At 42.6% G+C, this 22,451-nt stretch overlaps 1 protein-coding gene across 9 annotated transcripts; it reads left to right on the top strand.

Moving 5' to 3' along the window:
• Positions 1-8,078: 8,078 nt before the first annotated feature.
• ATRAD17 (RADIATION SENSITIVE 17) lies at positions 8,079-21,471 on the top strand. Of its 9 annotated transcripts, none has more exons than XM_086819717.1 (13): positions 8,186-8,363; positions 8,460-8,508; positions 8,586-8,666; positions 16,241-16,344; positions 16,512-16,553; positions 17,018-17,074; positions 17,180-17,282; positions 17,397-17,749; positions 17,893-18,301; positions 19,530-19,661; positions 19,947-20,175; positions 20,310-20,370; positions 20,608-21,471. In XM_086819717.1, exons 1-13 carry the CDS (start codon positions 8,253-8,255, stop codon positions 20,920-20,922), a joined length of 2,046 nt encoding a protein of 681 aa, XP_086675843.1. In that variant the 5' UTR covers positions 8,186-8,252; the 3' UTR covers positions 20,923-21,471. The 9 variants fall into 9 exon arrangements, with proteins under 9 accessions (XP_086675847.1, XP_086675846.1, XP_086675845.1 ...); XM_086819716.1 differs by having other exon boundaries at positions 17,177-17,282; XM_086819715.1 differs by having other exon boundaries at positions 16,512-16,562.
• Positions 21,472-22,451: the final 980 nt, after the last annotated feature.

The raw sequence follows: 22,451 nt of genomic DNA, 5'->3' as shown, positions 1-22,451 counted from the left end.
TTAAAAGGTTTTTAAAACCTTAGTTACAAAAGGCTTTATTTTTTAGCTTTTTAAAAATATATATATATATAAGTTTTTCTTTAATTCCCAAAAAAAAAAGCTTTTGAAAGTTTTTCAAAAAAGCCTGAAAAATTTGAGAAAATATGAGATTTGAGAAAAAAATTCTCTAGAATTTTTCGAAATTTTATTTTCTTGAAACCTCTTGGCTTTTCGCACTCTCGGGAAACCTTTTGGCTTTCTGAATTCCAGAAAATCTTTTGACCTTTTGGCTTTCCAAATTCCGAAAAATCTTTTGACCTTTCGGATTCTAGAAACTTTTGACCTTTCACATTCCGATTTTGTCTTTTGTCTTTTCATTTTCCCGAAACTGTTGGCTTTCCGTATTCTTGGAAGACCATTGGGATTCTGAAATTTTTGACCGTACTCTTATGCGTTCGGGGTAAATTAATTTTTGACCGTATTCTTATGCGTTTAGGGTAAATTATTTTTTTTCAAAAATTCTCAAAAATTAGTGAAAAATAGACAAAGGTTATTTTAAATTTCTGGAAAATGTGGGGTTGGTGATTGGAGTGTGGTGTGTCCATTTGGATGCCCGTGACCATTCAAATTCCTTTAAAAATATATTTTTTAATCCAAAAAATCAAAAAATCCATTAAAATTATAAATTTTCATTGGATTTGTGAATTGTCGGGCGGAATTGGAAATTTCATGAACAATGGAATTCTCAGGGAAAATAAGGAATATTCTAGAAATTATTTTTAAAAATCCTAAAAATTGGTATTTTTAGAATATCAATGGTATTTTGGCAAATCTAATTGCTATTTTTTTTGGAAAAATATAGGTTTGGAATGCCATAAGATAGGTTTGGTGGAATTCAAAATTATCATATTTTAAGGTCCTATAAAATTAGAGAAAATTAGGAAAAAATCATGATAATTCTTTTTCTTGAGAATTTAATATTTTCAAGGGTTATTTAATTTTGAAGTACGTTTTCTCGTACTGACATTAGATAGATGTGGGTTATTCGCATTTTATCAATACGATTGTACCTCGTATTAGTATATATTTCTGTTTGGATTAATTCTGAACGATGTTTTCATGATTTTTTACCATTGTTTAGCCATTCTTTTTGGACATGTTCCATACTTTTGATGGCTAGAATTTGCGTTCAAAAAGTGTGTTTCACCTTGGATTAATTCTGAACCTTGTCCATGATAATTTATTTTGCACTTATTTAAGTGTGGTCTATGCTTAATTTTCTAAGCCTAAGACAAATTCTATCATGGGTAAGTTGATCAGTTTGTTTTGGTGGATTTTATTGGATGTTTTCCAAGTTTTATATGGACTCATCAGGTTCTGCCTAGATCACTTGTGTCTAGGGTTTTTTATTAAGTGCTACACACATGTGTTTCACTTACTTTGGAGTTTTGTTTGAACGACACTACGTTCATATACTCCAGATTGATGAGTTGGCCACCAATTTTAATGCTTCTTTTGGCATGATTAATGACCATTAGATGGCATGCATTGATTGTTATGATCAACTATGGTTTTCATGGATTCGAGGAGCTTCTATGCTTTTATCCATGGTTTTATAAGGATCTTTTGATCTTTTGGATAATATCATGTGCTTTGAAAATAGTATTTGCCTTCGGTTTTTTGCACGTAAATTTGGACTATGTTCCTTGTACTTTTGTACATATTCCAACTTGGATACCTAGTTGCTTATATATCTAGGTGAGTTATTTTTCTACCCTAACTTTATTGTGTCATAGGTAGTTATCATTAGAAAGGCGCCAATAATTCAAATTCTTTTCTAATAATATACTCAAAAAGAGTTATTCCTTGATGTGGTCTCAAGTATATAGAGACAAGTTTTAGTATGTGAAAGTCTAGGATAAGGCCATCTTATTCCTTTTATATAGGATTTTATTCATATTTCTTAGACGGCATACTAGGGAGTTTCAAATTGTTAAGGTATGTATGGGGGGTATCATGGTGGTATGGGACGCTAGCGATCCCTCATATATATTATCTTATGGGATAATTTGGGGTCAAGATTGTTGCTTTGCTTACATCACTTGGCATGTTGACCTCAACATTTCCTAGACGGCATACTAGGGAGTTTCAAATTGTTAAGGTATGTATGGGGGGTATCATGGTGGTATGGGACGCTAGCGATCCCTCACATATATTATCTTATAGGATAATTTGGAGTCAAGATTGTTGCTTTGCTTACATCACTTGGCATGTTGACCTCAACATTCAAAGACAATCTCATTTTCTGAATTCACTAGAAGTTATAGTGTAGGCATTCTCTCTAGATAAACTTCTTTTATCTATAGCCTGCATGTATTGATGAGTGTAATCTCATCGGCATATTCATTTGTTGAAATCTCTTTCTTTAGAGTTCAACAAGTTTATCTTGTTGTGTTCGGATTAAGGAAATTTTGATTTTTTCTTTGTTGGCATTTCTTTCTCTAGTTCTGTACTTTAGGTGATTTATACAATCAACCTAATGGTTTATGGATGGACATCAAGACATTGATGACTCTTTATGTTGATATGGGTAACTCGAGATGTTGATAATTCCATGTATAGATGTGGGTACATCAGGGCGCTGATGAATCCGTGGTTCCTGCTGTTATAATGCCATGTTTTCTTACTTTATTCCGAATGGTTTACAATGAGGAAACTACTTTAAGTATGAGTTCCTTTGATCATGTGCAGTCTGATGGGCAAATAGAGCGTATGAATCAGATTGTAGAGGATATGCTTCGTGCATAGTCTCTGGAAAAGCATCAAATTGGAAAAAATATCTTCCAATGATGGAATTTGCCTATAACAGTTTTAAAACATACGACTATTGGTTTTTAGTCTGTTCATGCTTATGTATGGGTATCAACCCAAGGCACCTATTGATGTCGGACTTAAGGACATCAAGCTTGATGCATCGAGGGATTTCTTGTGTGATATGTAGGAAATGCTGACCGAAGCTCGGGATTCTATTAGGAGCGCTCAGGATAGGGCACGGTTCTATGCTGATAGAGGACACTCAACTTGGTCTTTTGAACCAGGAGCGTTGGTTTATTTTAATGTTCCTAAAGATTCTCAAACTTTGTCAAAAGGAAAATGCTCGAATTTATCTCCTAGATATTGTGGTCGATTTCGATTTATACATCGGATTGGCACGGTTGCGTATGAATCGAAACAACCTCCACATGCAGTTCATCTAGTCTTTCATATCAATAGATTGAAAGGAAAACTGGGAGGTGAGGATAACATAGTTACTCCTCAAGAACTTGTTGAAGTCGAAGAATTATCCTATGTTCCACATTAACCTGATAAGGTACTTGAATTTAGGGAAAGGAAACTTTGTAGTTGACTAATCCCTGAGGTTAAAATTAGGCAGATAGATAGAGAAATAAAGGATTCGACTTGGGAGTCGGTTGAGCTTGTTCAACGTAATTCTCCTTTTTTTCATTGCAAGAGTGCAATGTTTTGAAAGAGGGGAAGTATGTTATATGCACATTATGTATGCATATACTAGGAGGCTAACCCACATTGGGCTTGTGATCATGGGAGCATGGGAACAAGCTCTAGTGGAGCATGGGTTAGGACTCACCTTAAGGGTTAAGGTTAGGGTCAGGCATCCAAGGGTCACACATGGGAAATGGAGAGTCAAGAGTCACTTTAGGGCCCTTCTATATAATAGGGGCATGGGACACACTCAAGGGAGGCTTGGGGGCTTAGAGGCCAAGGCTATGTTATTTTGAGGCTTATGCTATGGTCTCTTGATGTTAGCTTGAGGCTAGGTTATGTTATGCTCTCTTGTGTAGTGGATCATAACTACTCACTTACCATTTCACACTATAGCTACATGCTATTGGATTTAAGTTATACCTCTTGATGGTATGGGACATCAAGATAAAAGTATGATGTATTTCATTATTATTCATGTGTGCATCCCTTAGGCTCGGGGGTGGTTGGGTGGATGAGTTTATGCCTGATTTATGCATGTATATGCATAACAATTATCTAGAGAGATCTTAGGGTTTTAACAGGTGTGGTACTACTTCACTCTTGTGAGTGTATCTCGCTTCAGGGAGGGCCTTGTTTTTCCTTTGACATGGATGATGATACCATTGAGGGAGTGGTGACTCCTATTGTGTAGAGTGTTGGGCCCAAGAAGGCATGTTCATGAGGATGTGGATAAAGATGATGCTATATACGACCCCTAGGGAACCTGTTTGGCTAGTACTACTCATGTACCCATCTTGTGATACTTTATCTTACTTGGTCGTTATTTTTGTTACCACGCTACATTTTGGGATAGACGTGAGCTATCATATTATCTTACATTTGTATTTGTGTTAATCTGTATGTAATGTGCTTCCCTATTATATAGAGGCTATGGCATTGAAGATGTCACTTGACATAGTTATGATGTCATTAGAAAGGACTCGCATGTTCCACAATGTCCTTTTGCGGAGGATTGTGAGTGTGAGGAATCATATGAGGAGGATTGATGTGGATTGTGAGTCTTCCTCATGTGGGTTGTTGAACAAAAGTAGTTCATGAAACTTTTGAGAGAATGATGGTGTATTCAATAACTTATTTGGAATAGAAGTTTTGTATGCAAGTTTATTTTACTGAGATAATTTTCCCCCCTTAACACAAGTGGACTATCTACATTTACGTATTTATAAAACTTTCATGTAGATTGATGATGTATTTACTTTCAAGAGATGTATTTGCTTTCAGGTAGATTGATGATGTATTTGCTTTCAAGTGATGTATTTGTTTGCAAGATAAATTTTACATACAAGTTTAATTTAAAGTGATATTCATGAACACAAATTCACTATCTATATGAAAGTTTATGGAATTTTGATAGGGATGGTGCTATGTTTATTTTCAACTAATGTATTTATTTATGAACACAAAACTAATATCTACTATAATGATGTGGGATCACCAATGGTCTCATGATCACAAACCCACTATCTATATGCAAGTTTGGGTAAATGTACCTTTGTCATAGGCCCACATCCCATTGGATAGAGGTGTATTTGTTGTCTATCACTTGGTTCACGATCTCACTCGGTCCTACAATGCTCGATGTTCTAAGTGCCTCTCATTTGAACTAATTTTAAATTGATCATGTGTTATGCTTTCATGTGCCCTTCCGTGTCTTCTTTATTTAGACCTCTATTTCCAATCCATTAGCCTCTTTAGGGCCTACTCTAGCCTTTGGGGCTCACACTTTATGCTCTAGCTACTTGTTTTGAGGTTGAAGCTTGAGCTTTCTACTTATTAGTAGCCTTGGATGTTCCTTTGTTTGTTGTGCCCTTGGCTTATAGCCTTGTGATAGAATTATAAGGGGGATTATATGAATAAGTCTTCCTTGTACACTTAACAAATGAAGGCTTATTGAAGTGATTGATGCTTTTACCATTCAGACCAATTGTCACTCTATTGGGATCATCTTATAAGCATGATATTAAATTCACACTTGTAGCATGTGCTACTATAAGGAATGACATTGGGGGTTTGGCATTGTATTTAGGGAATGGAGCTAGGATACTTAGTGCAAGATCCTTGTAAGGATGACACTCTATAATACAGTATGGGCTTTTGCATATCCAAAGCATTATATTGTTGGTGGCCTGTGTACCAAATTATTGAGGTCTCTCTCTCTCTCTCTCTCTCTCTCTCTCTCTCTCTCTCTCTTTGTTGCACCATAGCTTTGAACGAGGAGGCATAGGATGGTGGCCTATGTACCATATTGTTGAAGTCTCTCCCTTTTATTGCACCTTAGCTTAAAATAAGGAGGCATAGTCTATGGCTAAATCCTGTTTTAGATATCCATAGATCATACTATGCTCATACAAGTCTTGTTGCTCATAAGACTCATAGCTTTCCTATTTTGGATTCTTCATATCCATAGGTAGAGTCACCACGCACCAGTACTATTGTACTGGTGCGATTCTTGGAGGAATCTGCTGGTGATAATTTGAGAGGTGGGTATGGCAACTGTGGTGGTCTATACATGTGCTTATTCGGAGGAGGTGATGGATGGTGTCAGGTTGGTAGGGCTAGATACCCATAAGGATCATACTGTGCTCACATGGGTCTTGTTACTCATAAGACTCATAGCTCTCCTATTTTGAATTCTCTACATCTACAGGTAGAGGCACTGAGTATTATTATATTGGTGCGGTTCTTGGAGGAATCTATTGGGGTGGTAATTTTAGAGGTTGGGCTAGCACACATCCAACAACAAAAGCGGAGGCATCGTTGTGGACATGAAAGATAATTTCCCAATTGGGGGAGGTGGTGGTATGTGGGGCTACTCTAGGGCTAGATACCCATAGGATTGTACTATGCTCGTATGGGTATTGTTTCTCATAAGACTCATAGCACTCCTATTCTAGATTCTCCACATCTATAGGTAAAGTCACAGACCAAGTACTATTAAACAAATTGCAGCTCTTGGAGGAATATGTTTGGGTGGTAATTCTAAAGGGGGGTATGGCAACTACGACAATCTATATATACTTGTGTTTGATGAGGAGGTGATGGATGGTGTGGGGACTAGTAGGGCTTAGGGCTCTGGAGGGAGCATACGGCATTCCTAGTTCCTCAATGATGAGCTATGTTGTGGTTCCCATGGTGTGGGCAATGAGCACAAAAATATTGTTGTCTAGACCTTAATAATGGACATCCATGTTTGTATGGTTAAATTGGACCTCAAACCATATCTCTCCCTAGGAACAAGTGTGGGTGTCCTAGCTAATGGCCTTGAGGTTTCCCTTATCAGGTCTGGCCTTGCCAATGTTGGCCTAATTGATTGAGAAGGTACTTGTCCATGCTCATGTCCTTTACAAGGGTGGTGGTTGGGTTTTGGTAGAGTCGCAGAGGCTTTGGTTGATGCATTCCATATCTCTTAGTTTGGGTGGACAACTTTTACATCCCTATCTTCCATATTGTATACTAGGTCCACTATCTCACGACAACACTCATCACACATAGTGTCCAGCCTTGAAGCCCCTTGCTCTTAAGACTACATCTAAAGCCCCTTGCTCTTGAGACTGACCATGAATCAATTAGTGAGCAATATGTCATCTCGGGACTACATCTAATATGGCTCTAGTAATGTAGTCCTACATGGTTTACACAATGGGACTCCATCTGGCTCCATAAAAAGACCTCATAGTTGGCTCAAGAGACCTTGAGAAATCTCGCTCTTCCCCATGCCATCATACCCAAACACCATTCGATGGTGACTAAATTTGCAAGCATGTGGGGGGGGGGGACCCCCCCACATCATTCGATGGTGACTAAATTTGTAAGCATGTGGGGGAGACCCCCCCATGCTTATAAAGTTTCATCACCTACATACGATATTTAGTAGCGCACAAGTGTATTTTTCAAGTCTCCTCCTCCCCTCCTCTTCCTCTTCCTCTTCCTATCCCCTCTCCTCCCCCCCCCCTCTTCCTCTTCCTATCCCCTCTCCTCCCCCCCTCCTCTTCCTCTTCTTATCCCCTCTACTCCTCCTCCTCACCATCTCCTCCTCCTCGAGAAAGTACCCTCCCCAACCTACCATGCCATGCTCCTCCTCGGCCTCTTTGTAGAAGGACCATGCCCTGTGCCCTCACAACTACATGACTTGCCATGCTATACTCCTTAGTTGCTTTGACCTCCAATATTGCATGTGCTCTAACACAGAGAGAGAGAGAGATGAAGGACGTACTGGTGCCGATATTTCTGTTGGTGGGGGACAGAGGTAAGCTTGACAGAGGGTGCCTTCGAGAAGAGACGAAGAAAAATTGTCAAGACATGCTTTTTAAAGAAGCTAACAGTAGATTGATTGAAAACTGCGATTTTTTGCGAACACGGCTGTAGTGGAGTGGTTAAAGTGGACGATGTCCCAGCCGGTGGTGCGGGTTCGATCCGCGCTCTCTACGGTGTTGCGCGTCCTTGTAACTGGAGTCCGGTGGTATATAAACCGGTGTTTCTCGCCAAATTTTTTAAAAAACTGCTATTTCCAAATTGATTCAGTCCCCACAGATTTTGGTGCCCTATTTACAAAACCTTTCAACTCTTCGCTAATTAATTAATACAAACTCAAAAAAAGATTTTGGTGCCTATTTCCCCTTACTTTTCATATAATTACGCCACACCCACTTCCTCCCCTCCCCGCCTTTTCTGTTTAACAGAGGAAATTTTCGAAGCTCCCTTGCCATCTCATGGTAAAACGCAGACACATGATAGTCATATCGGATGACGAAGACGACGACGACGACGACGACGGCGGCGGCCGCATATTACCTTTTCAAAAACCGCCTCTCGTTCCGCAGGTGAGCGCTGTTAAATCGAATTTCCTTTTTGTTTTGGGGTTGATTTTCTTTCCCGGCATGCGGGGCACCTATATTCTTCCTTCGTGTATTCCTCAGGGTGGAAGTCCGGTTTATCCCAGCATGCAATCACACAAAAAACGATCAGGTATTCCTTTCTTCTGAAGAAATTCTCAAAATTAACAAAAAAGAAAATAAAGCAGGACATGTTATGGCCTTATACAGAGAGGGAGGATTCTCTTAGCATCAACTTAGGAGCAGGTTTATGCAGGGACCTCCATTGTACAAATCACGGCATTACCACAGGTAACTCACAGATGTACTCTCTCTCTTTTTCCTAGAAAAACCACACCCACCTACCAAAAGTATGTGGATGATACTATGCGTGAGGGTTAGATAGACTGAGATTAAAAGGCTGTAGTTGAGAGCCCTTTTGCCATGGTTTGTACAAGGATCTTTGCAACTTGATGGTATGAAAGGTTCAAGGAAACGCGAAAAAATCTAAAAAGCGAATGTGGGCTCAAAAACCAAACCACAATGTGCTAGGACTACAAGAAAACGAGGGTCCTAGTGACGTCCAAAACTTCACCCGTTGCTTGATTTTTAATGAAGTAGGCATGATGAAATTATGAATTGACTTATGTGTGCTTTATCAAGCCCTATGCATCATTGACTATAACTAGCGCATGAAGCCTATGCATCTTTCATCCATAGATTTGTTATCTTTTTTGTCCACACATTAAAAGATTGTTTAATAGACAATTGCTATGCCTAGGTTATCAATCCTATACATCATTGCATCGTTGCAGTTGAATAAGCATTCTTGTAATTAAAACTGTGTGTTGTAGAGATTCGGTATCTTCTCAAATGGGCAATATATACTTGATTTGCAAAGGTAGGGCTCTTGGGATCCTGAAGCTCACTGGCTGCTGGGTGCTGCACCCCCCCTGCCTTCTCCTCCTTGGTGGACCCTTGCTCCGCCCTCTATGCACCCCTACTTCGCCCTTCTCTGCCGCCCTTCCCCACCCCCCTTCCTGCTGCTTGTCATTCGCCCCCTCTGCTGCCCGCCGCATCTCTCTCTCTCTCTCTCTCTCTCTCTCTCCCCTCCCCCCGCCCTTCCTGTGCTGCTCCTTCCTCTCTCCACCTCTCCCCCCTCTTTGAGTCCTTTTGCCCCGCCTCTTCTTCCCTTTTGCTTCTTACCTCGGCTTGCTGCCCGGCCTTGGTTTTGGGCCTTCCCCCCCCTTTTCCTGTTTAGCCCCCGAGTCGGAAAGTTTTTCTTAGTGTTCAAGTCGGCCATTTTTCGCTTAGACTAGCATCATAGCTAATCATCCCCCCTCCCATGCGCACCTCACCCCTTGCCCCCCCCCCCCCCCCCTTCCCCTCGGCCCGGTGAACCTTTAATTTTACAAAAGCCGAGCTTGTAACCCTCAAGATTGAAAAAAACACCAAAACGACTCCCATTCCCAATATTCTCGGGTCACATCCAATGTGAGGTTGCTTGGGAAAGGTTTCTTCCAAGTTGACTTCGATGCTGAGGAAGCAGCCTTAGAGGTGCCGAAGGGAAGCCCATTCCTATTGGGCCCGAGAAGATGTTCTTCCCACTGTACACCATTGACCCTATTGAAGAAGATTGGAACCACTTTCCTCTTACACTCAAATTCCCAGGTCTTCCACACGTGTATTTGGCCGATGTTGGAGGCCATCCAAGTGTGGCAAGATTGTGCCCATCCCTGTTTACGGGCAATTACACTGGATGTGTAACATGCCACGGAAGTCTTCGTATTGGAGGATCCTGTCATTCAAATGCTCACACTGTCTTCTGTATTGAAACCGGCCTCTGATAGAAAACCAGAGTGCGGTAGATTAGCAATCACCCGTCCACTTGTAGTCTAGAAGATAAAACAAAACAGATTGGAGCTAGAGTGCCCAAATCTGAAAACACAACGACACCTGTTGGCCCCAAAGCTTGGCGCCCCTTGCGGTATTTCTTTATTCAATTATAATAAAATGAATGGCTGAGTACAACACAAAGATCAGCCAAGAGTTTACACCTGTATATCCAATCTGACGGCCCACAAATCCTTCTTAGCATAGAGGATCTATGCACACAGATCTGTGTCTCCAAATAACACACTGTGTCTCCCTCTGATCAGCCAAGATCACTAAGCAGGCCAGCCATGGGCATACATCTGGCATAACTCAAGTGCATGATACATCATCTCAGCTCAAACATACATGTGCTGTCCAAACTCTGTCTCAACCCTTGTCAATCTGCCATACCCCTCCTCTCACAAGGGGCCAGATAACTCATATCTGCAACAGACATCAAGCAGTAGAAAGAGAGATAGATGAACAGAAACGGAGCTTACCAAGTTCAGCTCGTGAAACAACACTGGAGGAAGCAACAGCACCAATTTGTACTTGCAGGCACTTGTATCCGCAACCCTGCTTCACACATGTGCTTGTACTTGCCTGTACCCTCCTCCTGATGTTCACTCTTATGCTGTCCTTGAAAATACAGATCTGAAAATCAGCACTGTACCCGTCTGTACCACCTCGGGATACGTGCCAGGAGTTGTACTTGCACAAACAGTCTGCTGTCCACTCTTGTACCTGCCTGAATCTGAGTACACAGTTCTGTCCAGCACCTGTTTACGCCGCCTGCAGCAGCTGTACTTGCTGTACCTGGCTGTCCGTACACTGTACGGCAGCCGTACAGTACTGTACTGGCTGTGTACTTGCTGGTACAGCTTGCACAGTGCCTGTGCGCAGAGAATCCAGCAGAGAAAGGAATCAGCAGCAAGTCCTGTGTGAAGCGTGGACCAAGAAGAAGCCTGCAGCCTGTCCGTACAGGGCTGTACGGCTGGTTTGCACAGTGCAAACAGCAGCCAGCAATCTCCAGCAGTCGCCTCTTCCTTCCACTTCTCCACGCTTGTGTACATGCGCTTGAACTCCACGATTCCCTCTTTTCCAAAAGCTAGAGAGAGAGAGAGGAGAGAGAGATACACTTACTCCAAAAGTGGAGTGACTCTCCCCCAAAATAATCCCTAGGGCCCCAAACTTTAATAAGTTCCCTAGGGCCACTAAGGCCTAGGGGCAAACTTTAATAAACATTAAAGTTTAATGTTTCTAGTTCCCCCCTTTACACCTAGGGATGTCCACACATCTTAAACTCTGTCCGGGCACCCCCCATGTGAATCATAAAATATTCTGACTCTGCAACCACCATGCCCACACTTGTACTGTTCCATTTTCACAGGGCCATAACATACCCCCCTCTTGAAAAATGGCAAGCGTCCTCGATTGCATTCTGGTGATGCATCAAAATATCCAAAGTGAAATATACAATATGGCAAGATCAGCGTCCCAATCTCTCTAAGCCATACACATGTATCAACATTCACTGCAAACCAATGGCATAGTAATAGTCCAAGTTGTATACCACTGTGAACCATACATATCCACAAAAATCTCCATGTGACTAGTACACATATATCATAGAAGTCCCATAAACAGATGTACTGTCAGCCTCAGTACCTTCGGGTGAGTTAAAATCTGCACCAAGCGACCTCTAGATGTCATCTGAGCCTGTCTGAATCAAGGGAGTGGAGGTGCTACCCCCCTCTTGAGCATCAGGTAATGCTCCAGACCCATGCTCTGCTGAACCTGAATGAGCTACAACAAGAGTCGGCTCTAACTCAAAGGCATCGAGATAAAGCTGCAAAACCTGAGGTGAATCTGTTAAGTCACCTTCCTCCATCCACTTCGCATCCATCAGTGAATAGTTCTTGAACTTCACAAGATAGCGACGGGAAACTTTACCTCGTACCTTCCTTTCTTTATGTGCCAGTATCTGCTCTGGAATCAGAACCTCATCAAGTTACTCAACTTCCGGCTGAGCCTCATCTGATACATCCTCGGGCACATCCCCACGGAAAGGTCTAAGAAGACTCACGTGAAAAGCATTGTGAATCCTCCAGCGATCTGGTAACTTCAAACGATAGGTTACCTCACCAATCTTTTCCAAAACCTGAAAAGGCTCATAATATCGCATGCTCAACTTAGGGAATAAGCGCTCTTTACCCTTCATCTTCTTGAGTCTAGCCTTTTCAAAGCGCAAAAGAACCCAATCACCCAATGCAAACTGTAAATCACGTCTGTGACAGTCTGCGGCTTTCTTTTGCTTCTGCTGAGTTTTCTGGAGGGCCAACTTAACTCTCCAATAAGCTTCATCCAAGCTCTCCACATACTGATCAGCCTCAAAGATCTTATCCTTTGTATGCAAAATGGGTGGAACCTTCTTCCCTCCTTCTACAATCTCAAAAGGCGCCCTGTCGAGCTATGTACAGTGTTGTTATATGCAAACTCCACCAAAGGAAGATACTTTTCCCATTGTTGCTTGTGCTCTGACACATAACACTTGAGAAGATCCAACACTGTAGAGTTAGCCTCTTCTGACTGACCATCTGTCTGTGGATGAAATGACGATGAAAACTTGAGAGTTGTACCCATGTTGTCAAACAACCCTCTCCAAAACAAACTCGTCATTCGTGGATCACGGTCACTAATGATAGATGTAGGCAAGCCATGATACTTGAAGATGTTCGCCATGAACAACTTCACCATATGATCCACTTTAATTGTCTTCCTCACGGGAATGAAATGTGCCTGCTTACTGAACCTGCATATGATAGTCCAGATGCCATCATTTCCCGTTTGTGTCCGTGGAAGATCAAATACAAAATCCATGGCAATGCTCTCCCAAGGTCTATCCGGAATAGGTAAAGGCTGTAATAACCCTGGTGTCTTCTGACGGTCAAACTTTACCTTCTGACATACGATGCATTGCCTCACAAAGGCATCAACATCTCTTCTCAAGGTTGGCCAATAAAAGAAAGTCTCCACTGCTTTGACCGTGGCGTCAATACCTCTATGACCTGCATACGGTGGAGCATGACTTTCAATCATAACCTTGAGTCGCAATGGCCTGGTAACACACAGTCTGCCATGCATCAATAAAAACCCATCTCTGAGAGTATAGTGCTCATGCGCTGACTCTCAGACATCTGATCATACAACCTTTCAAAATCCTCATGGGCATACTGCTCTTTCATTTCATCAAGCTTATGATGATAAGCAAGTGAAACTGCAGAGACCTGTGGCTTGCGTGACAAAGCATCTGCCACTACATTCTTTTTGCCTTCCACATGCACAATCTGGAAGTGAAACATTGACAAAAAGTTTGCCCAACGCATATGCTTCTCTGAAAGCTTAGTCTGCGTGAGGAAATATCGCAAGGTCTGATGATCTGTCTGTACAGTAAAATCAGCCCCAAGCAAGTAGTGTTTCCATGTAGAAAGAGCGTGAATTATAGCCAACATCTCTTTCTCATACACCTGTAAATGCTTCTCAGCATCTTGCAAAACTCTACTCTCATAGGCTATAACATGTTTCTCTTGCATGAGAACTGCAGCAATGCTACTTCCACATGCATCACACTGGACAACAAAAGCCTTTCGGAGGTGCTGACATGTATGCGGTACACCTGAGAGGCCGGGGATGCTGGGATAGGAGAGGTCGGAAGACTTGGAATCCACCCAACATCGGCGGGTAGTGGCACTGATTCCGGAGTGAGGGCACGAGGAGGACTGTGTTCGGGAAGAACAGCCTCGGGGATCTCGTCGATGTAACTCAGGTAAGAGATGTGCATGTCGGGTTCCTCCGGAAAGTTGTCCATGAAGCATGCATGTAGAGGGCGAGAGCACACAGAGTATGTGGTGTCGGCAAGGTTAGGAAAACCCACAAACAGCCCGGAAGAAAGGCATCTAATTGCTGGAGAGAAGGAGGCGAGGAAGAACAAGGCGGCATGCTGGGGGGGGGGGGGGGGGGGGGGGGGGGGGCGGGTGGTGGTTTTCGAATCGCCCAATTCGGCTGTTCACACCAACAAATCCCAACGGACGCCCAGCGCACGCCCGGTGGGTTACGTACGCCTGTTGGGTGTTTTGTGGGTTTTTTTTTGGATGATCCACGTGGCAATGCACGTATTAATGTTGTGTATTGTTTTTTTTTTTGAAGGTTGACGCTTTGCCGACCGCAAGGAATGCGCCGCTTCGAAGGCCAGGACGCGTTGCCGACTGGATGGAAGGAGATGTGCCGCTTCGAAGGCTGGATCACGTCGCCGACTGGAGGGTGCGCCGCTTTGAAGGGTGTGCCACCAGCAAGGCGAATAGGCGGGCAGTCGCTAGTCGGCGGGTGGACTCAGGGTCGGCGGGTGGACGGATCAATGAGAGCTCACGACCGGCAGCCACTCTCAGCAAGCAAGAGCGCACGTTGGCAGCAAACAAGGTGAAGAGGGGGGGGGGGGGGGGGGGGGCTCCATATTCAGTAGTGAAAGGGGCAGTTCCCGCCATGGTGCGAACGCCGAACACCACCGGTCAGCAGGGAGGGAGGGTATTCCGGAAATACAGCAGGGGGTCCCTCTCTGCTATACACACAATACGTGTGTATGGGTGTGAGACCTTGTGTGCTTGTTTACATTACCTTGAGCAAGGATTCACGCCAAGTCCACCATCGCTCTGCTTCTTCCATACAACACCGAGAGGAGAGGTGGATGAGGGAGTGCTGCGGAGAGGGTGAGGGCTTCACAACCCACGGGTAGGAAAAAATTTGCTCTGATACCACTGTGAGGATTATATTGTTAATCCTGCATATTGTGTACTAATTACTAATTAAGTAATTAACTTAGAACAAGAACCTTCAGGAGAACACTTGAGATAAGATTGAATTGACTTCTTGTGTTAAACTGAGTACAATAGGTCTCTTATATAGGAGATGAAGAGACACATTTGAAGAGGCATGTCCTTTGATGAAAGGACATGACCTTAGACGAAAGGGTACAACTTTAGGCTAAGGGATGTGTCTATTCGATGTAGAGGCACAACCATTCATCAAGGGATACAACCATTCGTCGAGACTCGAAGGGATGTGGCTATTCGATGAAGAGGTACATCCTTTGGCGAAGAGTCGCAACCAGTCGAGGGTAGGGGTTCCCTTTGGCTGGTTACTCTTTGCATCTGCAACCGGAATCAGCAATGAAGAGAGAATCTGATACATAAATACGTCACAATCGTGACAAATTGTGGATGCTCCTTGTGCTCAAGGATGAAACGCTTGAGTGATTGGATGATGAACGGCTAAAATGATGCAACGATTGCTATTTATATGCACAAGTTTGCTGGTTGGCTGCCTATAAAAGCTGGCTGACTGTAGCATAAGATGCTACACTACTTGCTAATGGAATAAATGCTGAAATATTATGATAAAATGCTCATAAAATATGGGAAAAATCTTGGATGATATTATGAGGCTTTTGCAATGGTCTAGATGGTCTATTGCATATGGGATGAATGTATGCAAAATGCAAACATGTTCTGATGCAAACCCTAAGGCTTCTATGACTTCTATATGCATGAATGATTCTCTCCAAGTGGGTTAAGGGACTTTGACTAACTGACTGACTCTCTAAGGTTGAGGAATGACCTACGTAACTTGTGCCTGACATATCCTGGATTGAGGATTACAATGGGGTCAGGGTGTATGACAAGTATCAAATCCTAAAGGGTTCTGTTGCTGGACAGTGTTGCATTGATGATGAGCCATCTTGTCACCATGCACTACAGTGCATAGTGCATGTGATAGACCTAATGATTGAAGTTTGGGTTTGGTCCAATTGCTGCATTCGTCTGTTCACTTTGTATGTGTTGATAATAAAATGGTTTTCCGATGTGCAATTTATTGAAGGCACTTTATTAGGGTGTTGGCATGCTTGATTGCCATTGTATTTGGAGTGGTGTGGAAGCTAATGTTTGTTTTGTTTACAGAAATGCAAGGTGTGGAATCCCAATGTCAGTTGCCAAACATGCAACCCTGGGCTGAAAAATATTGTCCTAAGGAGCTTTCTGATCTAGCAGTGCACAACAGAAAGGTCTAGTTGGTGGTTGTGCTCATTGGTTGATGGGTTTGCGGATTTGGCATTTTCGTTATGCTTAATGCTATTGTTCAGAAGCCATTGTGGTGGTCTTTGCAGTGGGTGTTAAATTCTTTTTGGTGGAATTGCCCATAAAAATTTTCTGACTATTGAACCTGCAACAGGTTGCAGATGTTCGTGAATGGATGGAAGCTAAATTGCAAAATGTAGGCAAGGTGTTTCTTTGCTGTTGAAAAGCTAAAATTTGAATTGCAGTTTTTGGGCTAGGGGGCTTTAGATGCGTTTGTGGATAAGGCTGCTCAAAAACGTGGTCTGCTTTCCTTTCCCTCCTTGTCAGCCCCCCCTTTCACAAGGTCCAGATCTACTGGTGGACCCCTTTAATCACAGCCTTAAGTGGTCTAGTGGTTAAAGCTTTCCTCTTGATTATTGCATGGTACCATGGGTCTAGTTTGCAATCCTTTTGGGGGTTGCCTGTGCGTTGTTCAAGCTGACAATGCTGGATGAAATCCTCTAAGCTGGGTGCAGACGATGGGAAGATCAAAACTCCTGGACATTCCAGACCCACAAGTGAAATTGGCTCTGCTGGACTTGTGAAGCCACTCTTAGCTGGAAAATCTTGTTAGATCCAGTGAATTTTTCACTGTTCTGTTGACTACTCTGATTCTTGCAGTTGCGTGCCGGAGGCAATGTTCTTGTGCTTTCAGGACCCACCGGAGCTGGAAAGACGGTTAGTTTTTTGCTTTTTTCATAAGTTTCATGTTATCAATTGGCTTGGTATTGTATATGGTGGTTGTCCGAGTGACATGGTTAATAACATGGTTTGTGACAGCAGGCAGTGGTTCGTGTTCTTGTGGATTTACTTGATGCAGAGCTTTGTGAATGGGACCCACCCGTCCCAACTCTTTGGAAAGAACATTTGCACCATGTAAATCCTGGTACTAAATATGGTTGCACTTACGGAACATAGCCAGTGTTGTGCTTGTTGACATGTTGATTGTCATGATGTTGTATTTCTAGGATAGATTGACTTGTTTGTTTATTGAAAGCAGATGTTCCCTACACGTCGAAGGTAAACGAGTTTGTAGCCTTTTTGGAAAAAGTGAAAAAATATCCTTTGCTACCTCTTGTTCGAGTGCTGCCCGACAAGACAAATAAGCCTCTCTCTCCTGGACCCGCACCTAGTGGGAAGTCGAAGGTGCTTCTGCTTGATGACCTGCCCATAGTGCATGGGAGGGAGTTTGCCAATAAGCTGTGCCATTTCCTGCACGACTTTGCTTTGTCTGTACAGTTTCCAACAATCGTGATCATTACCGATTCTTTTGAAACCAAAGGAAATGGGCAAGGAACAAGCTCTCGGATTGCAGATATCCAACAAGCACTAGAAAGTGGGGGAGCTCTGAAGGTGCTGTCACACCTATGTATTTTAATTACATAAGGCTGCCTCAAAACTTACACAAAGTTGAGGGTTTGTTTGGTTTGTTTTGAGCATGAATTGCACTCATCAAGTGGTTTTATGAAGTAGCATGTATTGATATGCTTTTGCAGATAACATTCAACCCAATCACAGCTAATGCTATCAGAAAAGTTCTTACAAAGATTTTGTTGACAGAAAAGTGCATGGTGTCCTCAGAGTCAGTGTCCTTTATTGCTGAAAGCTGTGGAGGTGACATTAGGCATGCAATACACTGTCTACAGTTTCTATGCATTGGCCATAACTCAACCTTGTGCACTTGGGATCCAGGTGGGGCTAGAAGTTTGCTTGACAATCCCAAAAGAAGAAAGGTTTCAAGGGGTGGATCCCGAAACAAAAAAGCCCTACAGAATGTGGATTTTACTGTACCTTCAATTGAGCGCAACTTATCAATTGGTTGCCGCGATGGTTTGCTCTCCCTTTTTCATGCATTGGGGAAAGTGCTATACAACAAGAGGCTCACAGAGAAAGCCAAAGATTCAGGTTCTGTATCTTTTGCATCAAGGAAGACTACTAACTAAGGAGACTGGATTGAAGGGAGGCTTGACTTGCTTATGTTGCTTGATCTGTATATATCCTCCAGATAGTAAGGCTTTTTTTTTTTGCTGCATGTCCCATGCATGGGAGTTGAGCTTGGATACTTCCAACAATAGTTTCTAGTGCTTGCTTCCTTCCTTTAAAAAAAATGTTGCTGGTAGTGTATGTTTTTCTCAAGTGGACTCAAGTAGTTTTAGCAGAGTAAAAAGCATTTAATAATTCTTGATTCATCCCTTTGGTAGAAATTGTTGTGTGCAAGGTCTCATGTGGGTGGGTGTGAGGTGCATTTGTGCTTGCATGAGCATCGAGAGCATGCGCACATGTGGGTGGGTGTGAGGTGCATTTGTGCTTGCATGAGCATCGAGAGCAGCTTATGATTAGGATGTGAGCTGAACAGCAGATAGGGAAACAGCAACAGAAAGGGAGTGTAAGAGCTGTGTTCAAGGCCCTTATTTTCCAGAGTACAAGGTGAATGGCCAGGTTAGTAGGCAGGCAGACCCTCAAAGCCCCCTCCAACAATGCCTTCTGATACTTTCTGTAGCAGTCGCAGCCTTCTTCTCAGCCACTGTATGCAGAGCACTTTCTAGAGTATCTTAAGTAGATACCCCTCTGGTGGCCTGTTGTTGTGCTTTGACAGAAGGATTATAGAGCTCTTGTCAGTTCGATTTAAAGCTTAATTTGAATGTCTGTGGGGAAACCTGCACATAGAAAAGGCATCTGCTGAATTCCCAACTGTAGAGCCCTTGGTTTCACTCAGGACAGATTTCTTTTTGATTGTGACAAGCTGATTGATTTCTAAATGGTCTTGAACACTACATTCAATGGCATGTGGGGTTCTCAAGCTCAGTCATTTCTCAAGACCTTTACATGCGGGTCACAAAGGGACAACCATGTGCATATGGCGCTGAAGCTTGTAGAGTTGCTCGGTGATCAGTCGGGGCTACTGGCTCTTCCAGGTTCCAGCTCATGGTTGCACTACCTGTAGCTGAGTATTGTATCTAATTATTGCTTGTCAAGACACACATGTGAATGTTGTTGATAGGGCATCTTTGGTGTGGATTTCACTAATGTTGGAGTAACAGATTTGAGCTGTCTCGTGGATTGTATGGGCACTGGTGCTATTCTTTTGATGGTAGATTTACGATTCCTTTTAATCCTTTTAATCCTTTGGCAGGTAAGGGCAGCATCAATTTGATTCTCAAAGATGACCTTCAGAGACATCCTCTGAACATGGAAGCACCTGAGATATTGTTATCACAATCTCACACTGAGGCTGGCAGCTTTCTATCATTTCTACACGAGAATTGTAATCTACTTTACTCTCCCCCCAAATTTTTTTAAATAAATGAAATAAATAAAAATAAAAAATAAAAAATAAAATAAAAATTTACATGCACGCATGTGCCTTCCTGCCTGCCTGCACCATGCATGTCAGAACACATGCAGAGTAACAGAAAACCATCTGTCTATATTTGCATGTAGAAGCTTTCATTATTGATTTAGCTGATCAATGTGTGGTTTGTATTTGCTTTTGGGTGTTTACAGATGTTAAGATTGCTGTAGTTCTACTGACATAAGACGTCTGATGCAGTGCTGGAGTTTGTAGACGAGGAAGGTATAGAAGATGTTTCAGTCTCCATGTCATATTTTAGTGATGTGGATTGCCTTCTTGGCCTCGAGTACAAGGGACCAAAAAGTTCAGCTCGTTTTGCCCTATCAATCTCAGATGAGATTGATCCAGGCCACATAACTGAAGCAGTGGCTGGATCTGTAGCTGCACGAGGAGTCTTGTTTGCAAACACACACCCAGGAAAGCACAGGTTGTGTCATATACACTATGCCATTAGTCTGTTTCTATATTTATGGGTATTGGATGCAGCTCATCCAAAAAAAGTAAGAAGTGGCTTTGTTTTGTTGCATCATGTGGCTCAAGTCAATGTTTCTAATGAAGCAGGTGGCAATCATTACGGGCTCCGGTAATGCGACAGGTTGATCGGCTTTCAAATGAGAAAAAGGTTTCATCTGACCTCAGATCATGTAAATCTATTGTTGGTGGTTATACTTTTATGTTTAGATGTTGGGGTTGGAACTTTCTACCCCTTGTGGGCAGCATCGTCCAATAATGACTTGGGTAACGGCCCATGGACATCCAAGGGACTTGTTTAAAGAGGATTCTCTTTTACTTTGCTCTATAATCTTAGTTTGCTGGGTTCAGCTCGTAACTGTGTAGGTTATTGTTGACATTCAAGCAGGCTGTGTTGCGGGCAAAGTCATGGGCTATTAACATGGAGAGCCTGACAATGGTCACGCATGCTGTTCAAGCCACTGAGTGTGAACCATACTACAAGCATTTGATCTCCACTTCTCGTCGTACTTGCCTCCAATCTCAAATGCCATGTTCTTGGAAGGAGATCTCAGAACTCAACACAGAAATTTGTGAAGATGAACCCGATATAGCACTGGCTTCATCCCAAGAGCGAGAACTTTTGTCTGACATAATGGCCATAGACATAAGGAGGAGGATTGATGACATGTCTGGCTGTGATGATGAAATAGAGGAATGGTGAATGTTAACTTCATTCATGCAGAGTAGGCATGCTGCAAGCCATGCAAACTTCACTCATGTAATGGGACTGTTGCAGCAATGGCTACAATAAGGAGCGGACAAGCTAAAATGTCCTGAACCATTGCAGCAAAGGTGGCACCAGCTTGGATGCAATTGTGCATGATACTGGCAAGCCAGCGACTCCTTATCAAGCTAGTTGTAGGGTGCGGTGGGTTCAAAATCAAATGGGGTTAACCAAAGAATACCAATGTTGTAGTGTATGAAGTGACAGCAAGATGCTCCTATGCAGGTGAAAGTATTCTACCTAGTCTACAAAGTTGTGAGAAGGGTTCCTGCGACAACTTGGAAGAAACAACATTTATATGGAGCACATAATGCCATCAAACAAGGGGCTTGTCTATGTCAAGTTTGCTGTGGCCTCAGCAATATTGTGTAATTTTTAATTTCTGAGCTTTATTTGAAAGCAGTGTGGTATATCTTGTATTCTTATCCATTATGTATCGAAGATCATGAGTGGTCTGGCCAAGAAATTAGTAATGTTGGTGATTAAGAGCTTGAATGTTTTCGTTCCAGTAGTTTTAAACCTCTCATATATTACGCTGCAGCTACTCTACTCTACTGTATCCCTACCTGGCAAACCACTCAAGGAACCTGTTCTTCAATAGATGAGGCATCTCTTTGCCTATTCTAACCTTATTGTGATGAGCCCAAACGAATCTGATGGCTTTATTTCAAGGTTGAAAATGAAAATCTTGAAAGACAAGGCTAGAGGCTGTTGGGGTCAGATTTGCCTTAACTCGAGACTCCTCCCTGCATGGTATAGTTGCAAACGTTGGGCTACTCCATGGCACTATCAACTATGTCGTGGATGCAGTTCAGTAGCACTTTTGTGGCCCCACTGCCGCCTACCACCTCCCTTCTTCCCTCCTCAACCTCACAAACGGTTTGTGGCATATAATTCTCGACGAGTTCACTGTGCCAAAAATTGGCACAGATTGAATGGAGAGGCCAAATTTTAATGCTTCTGCCATTTGAACCTCAACTACGAGCATGTTTCATACCATTGTTTAGGTGGAGTGAATTTTGGACGATTGGTGCGAAGCTAGCAGAACATGGAGACAGGAAGGGAGCTTTTATGGTGGAAGTGGCTTTGAGTTCCTGTTGAGAGGGTGAAAGCTATTTAGTTGTAAGCTCTTTGGTGCACCTGTGCGGATGTTGTGTTTCTGGGTCGAATGGGTTGAAATTCGGGATAAGGAACTACAATTTGCACTCATTTTATGGAGCTTTTATGGTGGAAATGGCTTTGAGATCCTGTGGGGGGTGTGAAAGCTATTGAGTTCTAAGCTCTTTCGTGCACCTGTGCGGATGCTGTGTTTCAGGGCCGAATAGAGTTGAGGTCCTAATGTAACTTGGGTTGAAATTTGGTATAAGAAACTCATTTTTCTACAACTTGCACTCATTTATTTTCCTGTGTCTCATTCTCTCATGGATTTGCCGATAAAACACACCATTCTTTTCATCAAATCCCTC

This window comes from Cibotium barometz, chromosome 25, assembly GCF_041138505.1.
Source record: "Cibotium barometz isolate CiBa-2024 chromosome 25, ASM4113850v1, whole genome shotgun sequence".
Lineage (NCBI taxonomy): Eukaryota > Viridiplantae > Streptophyta > Polypodiopsida > Cyatheales > Cibotiaceae > Cibotium > Cibotium barometz.
Note: the sequence above shows the minus strand (reverse complement) of the source record. Positions and strands in the feature narration are given on the sequence as shown.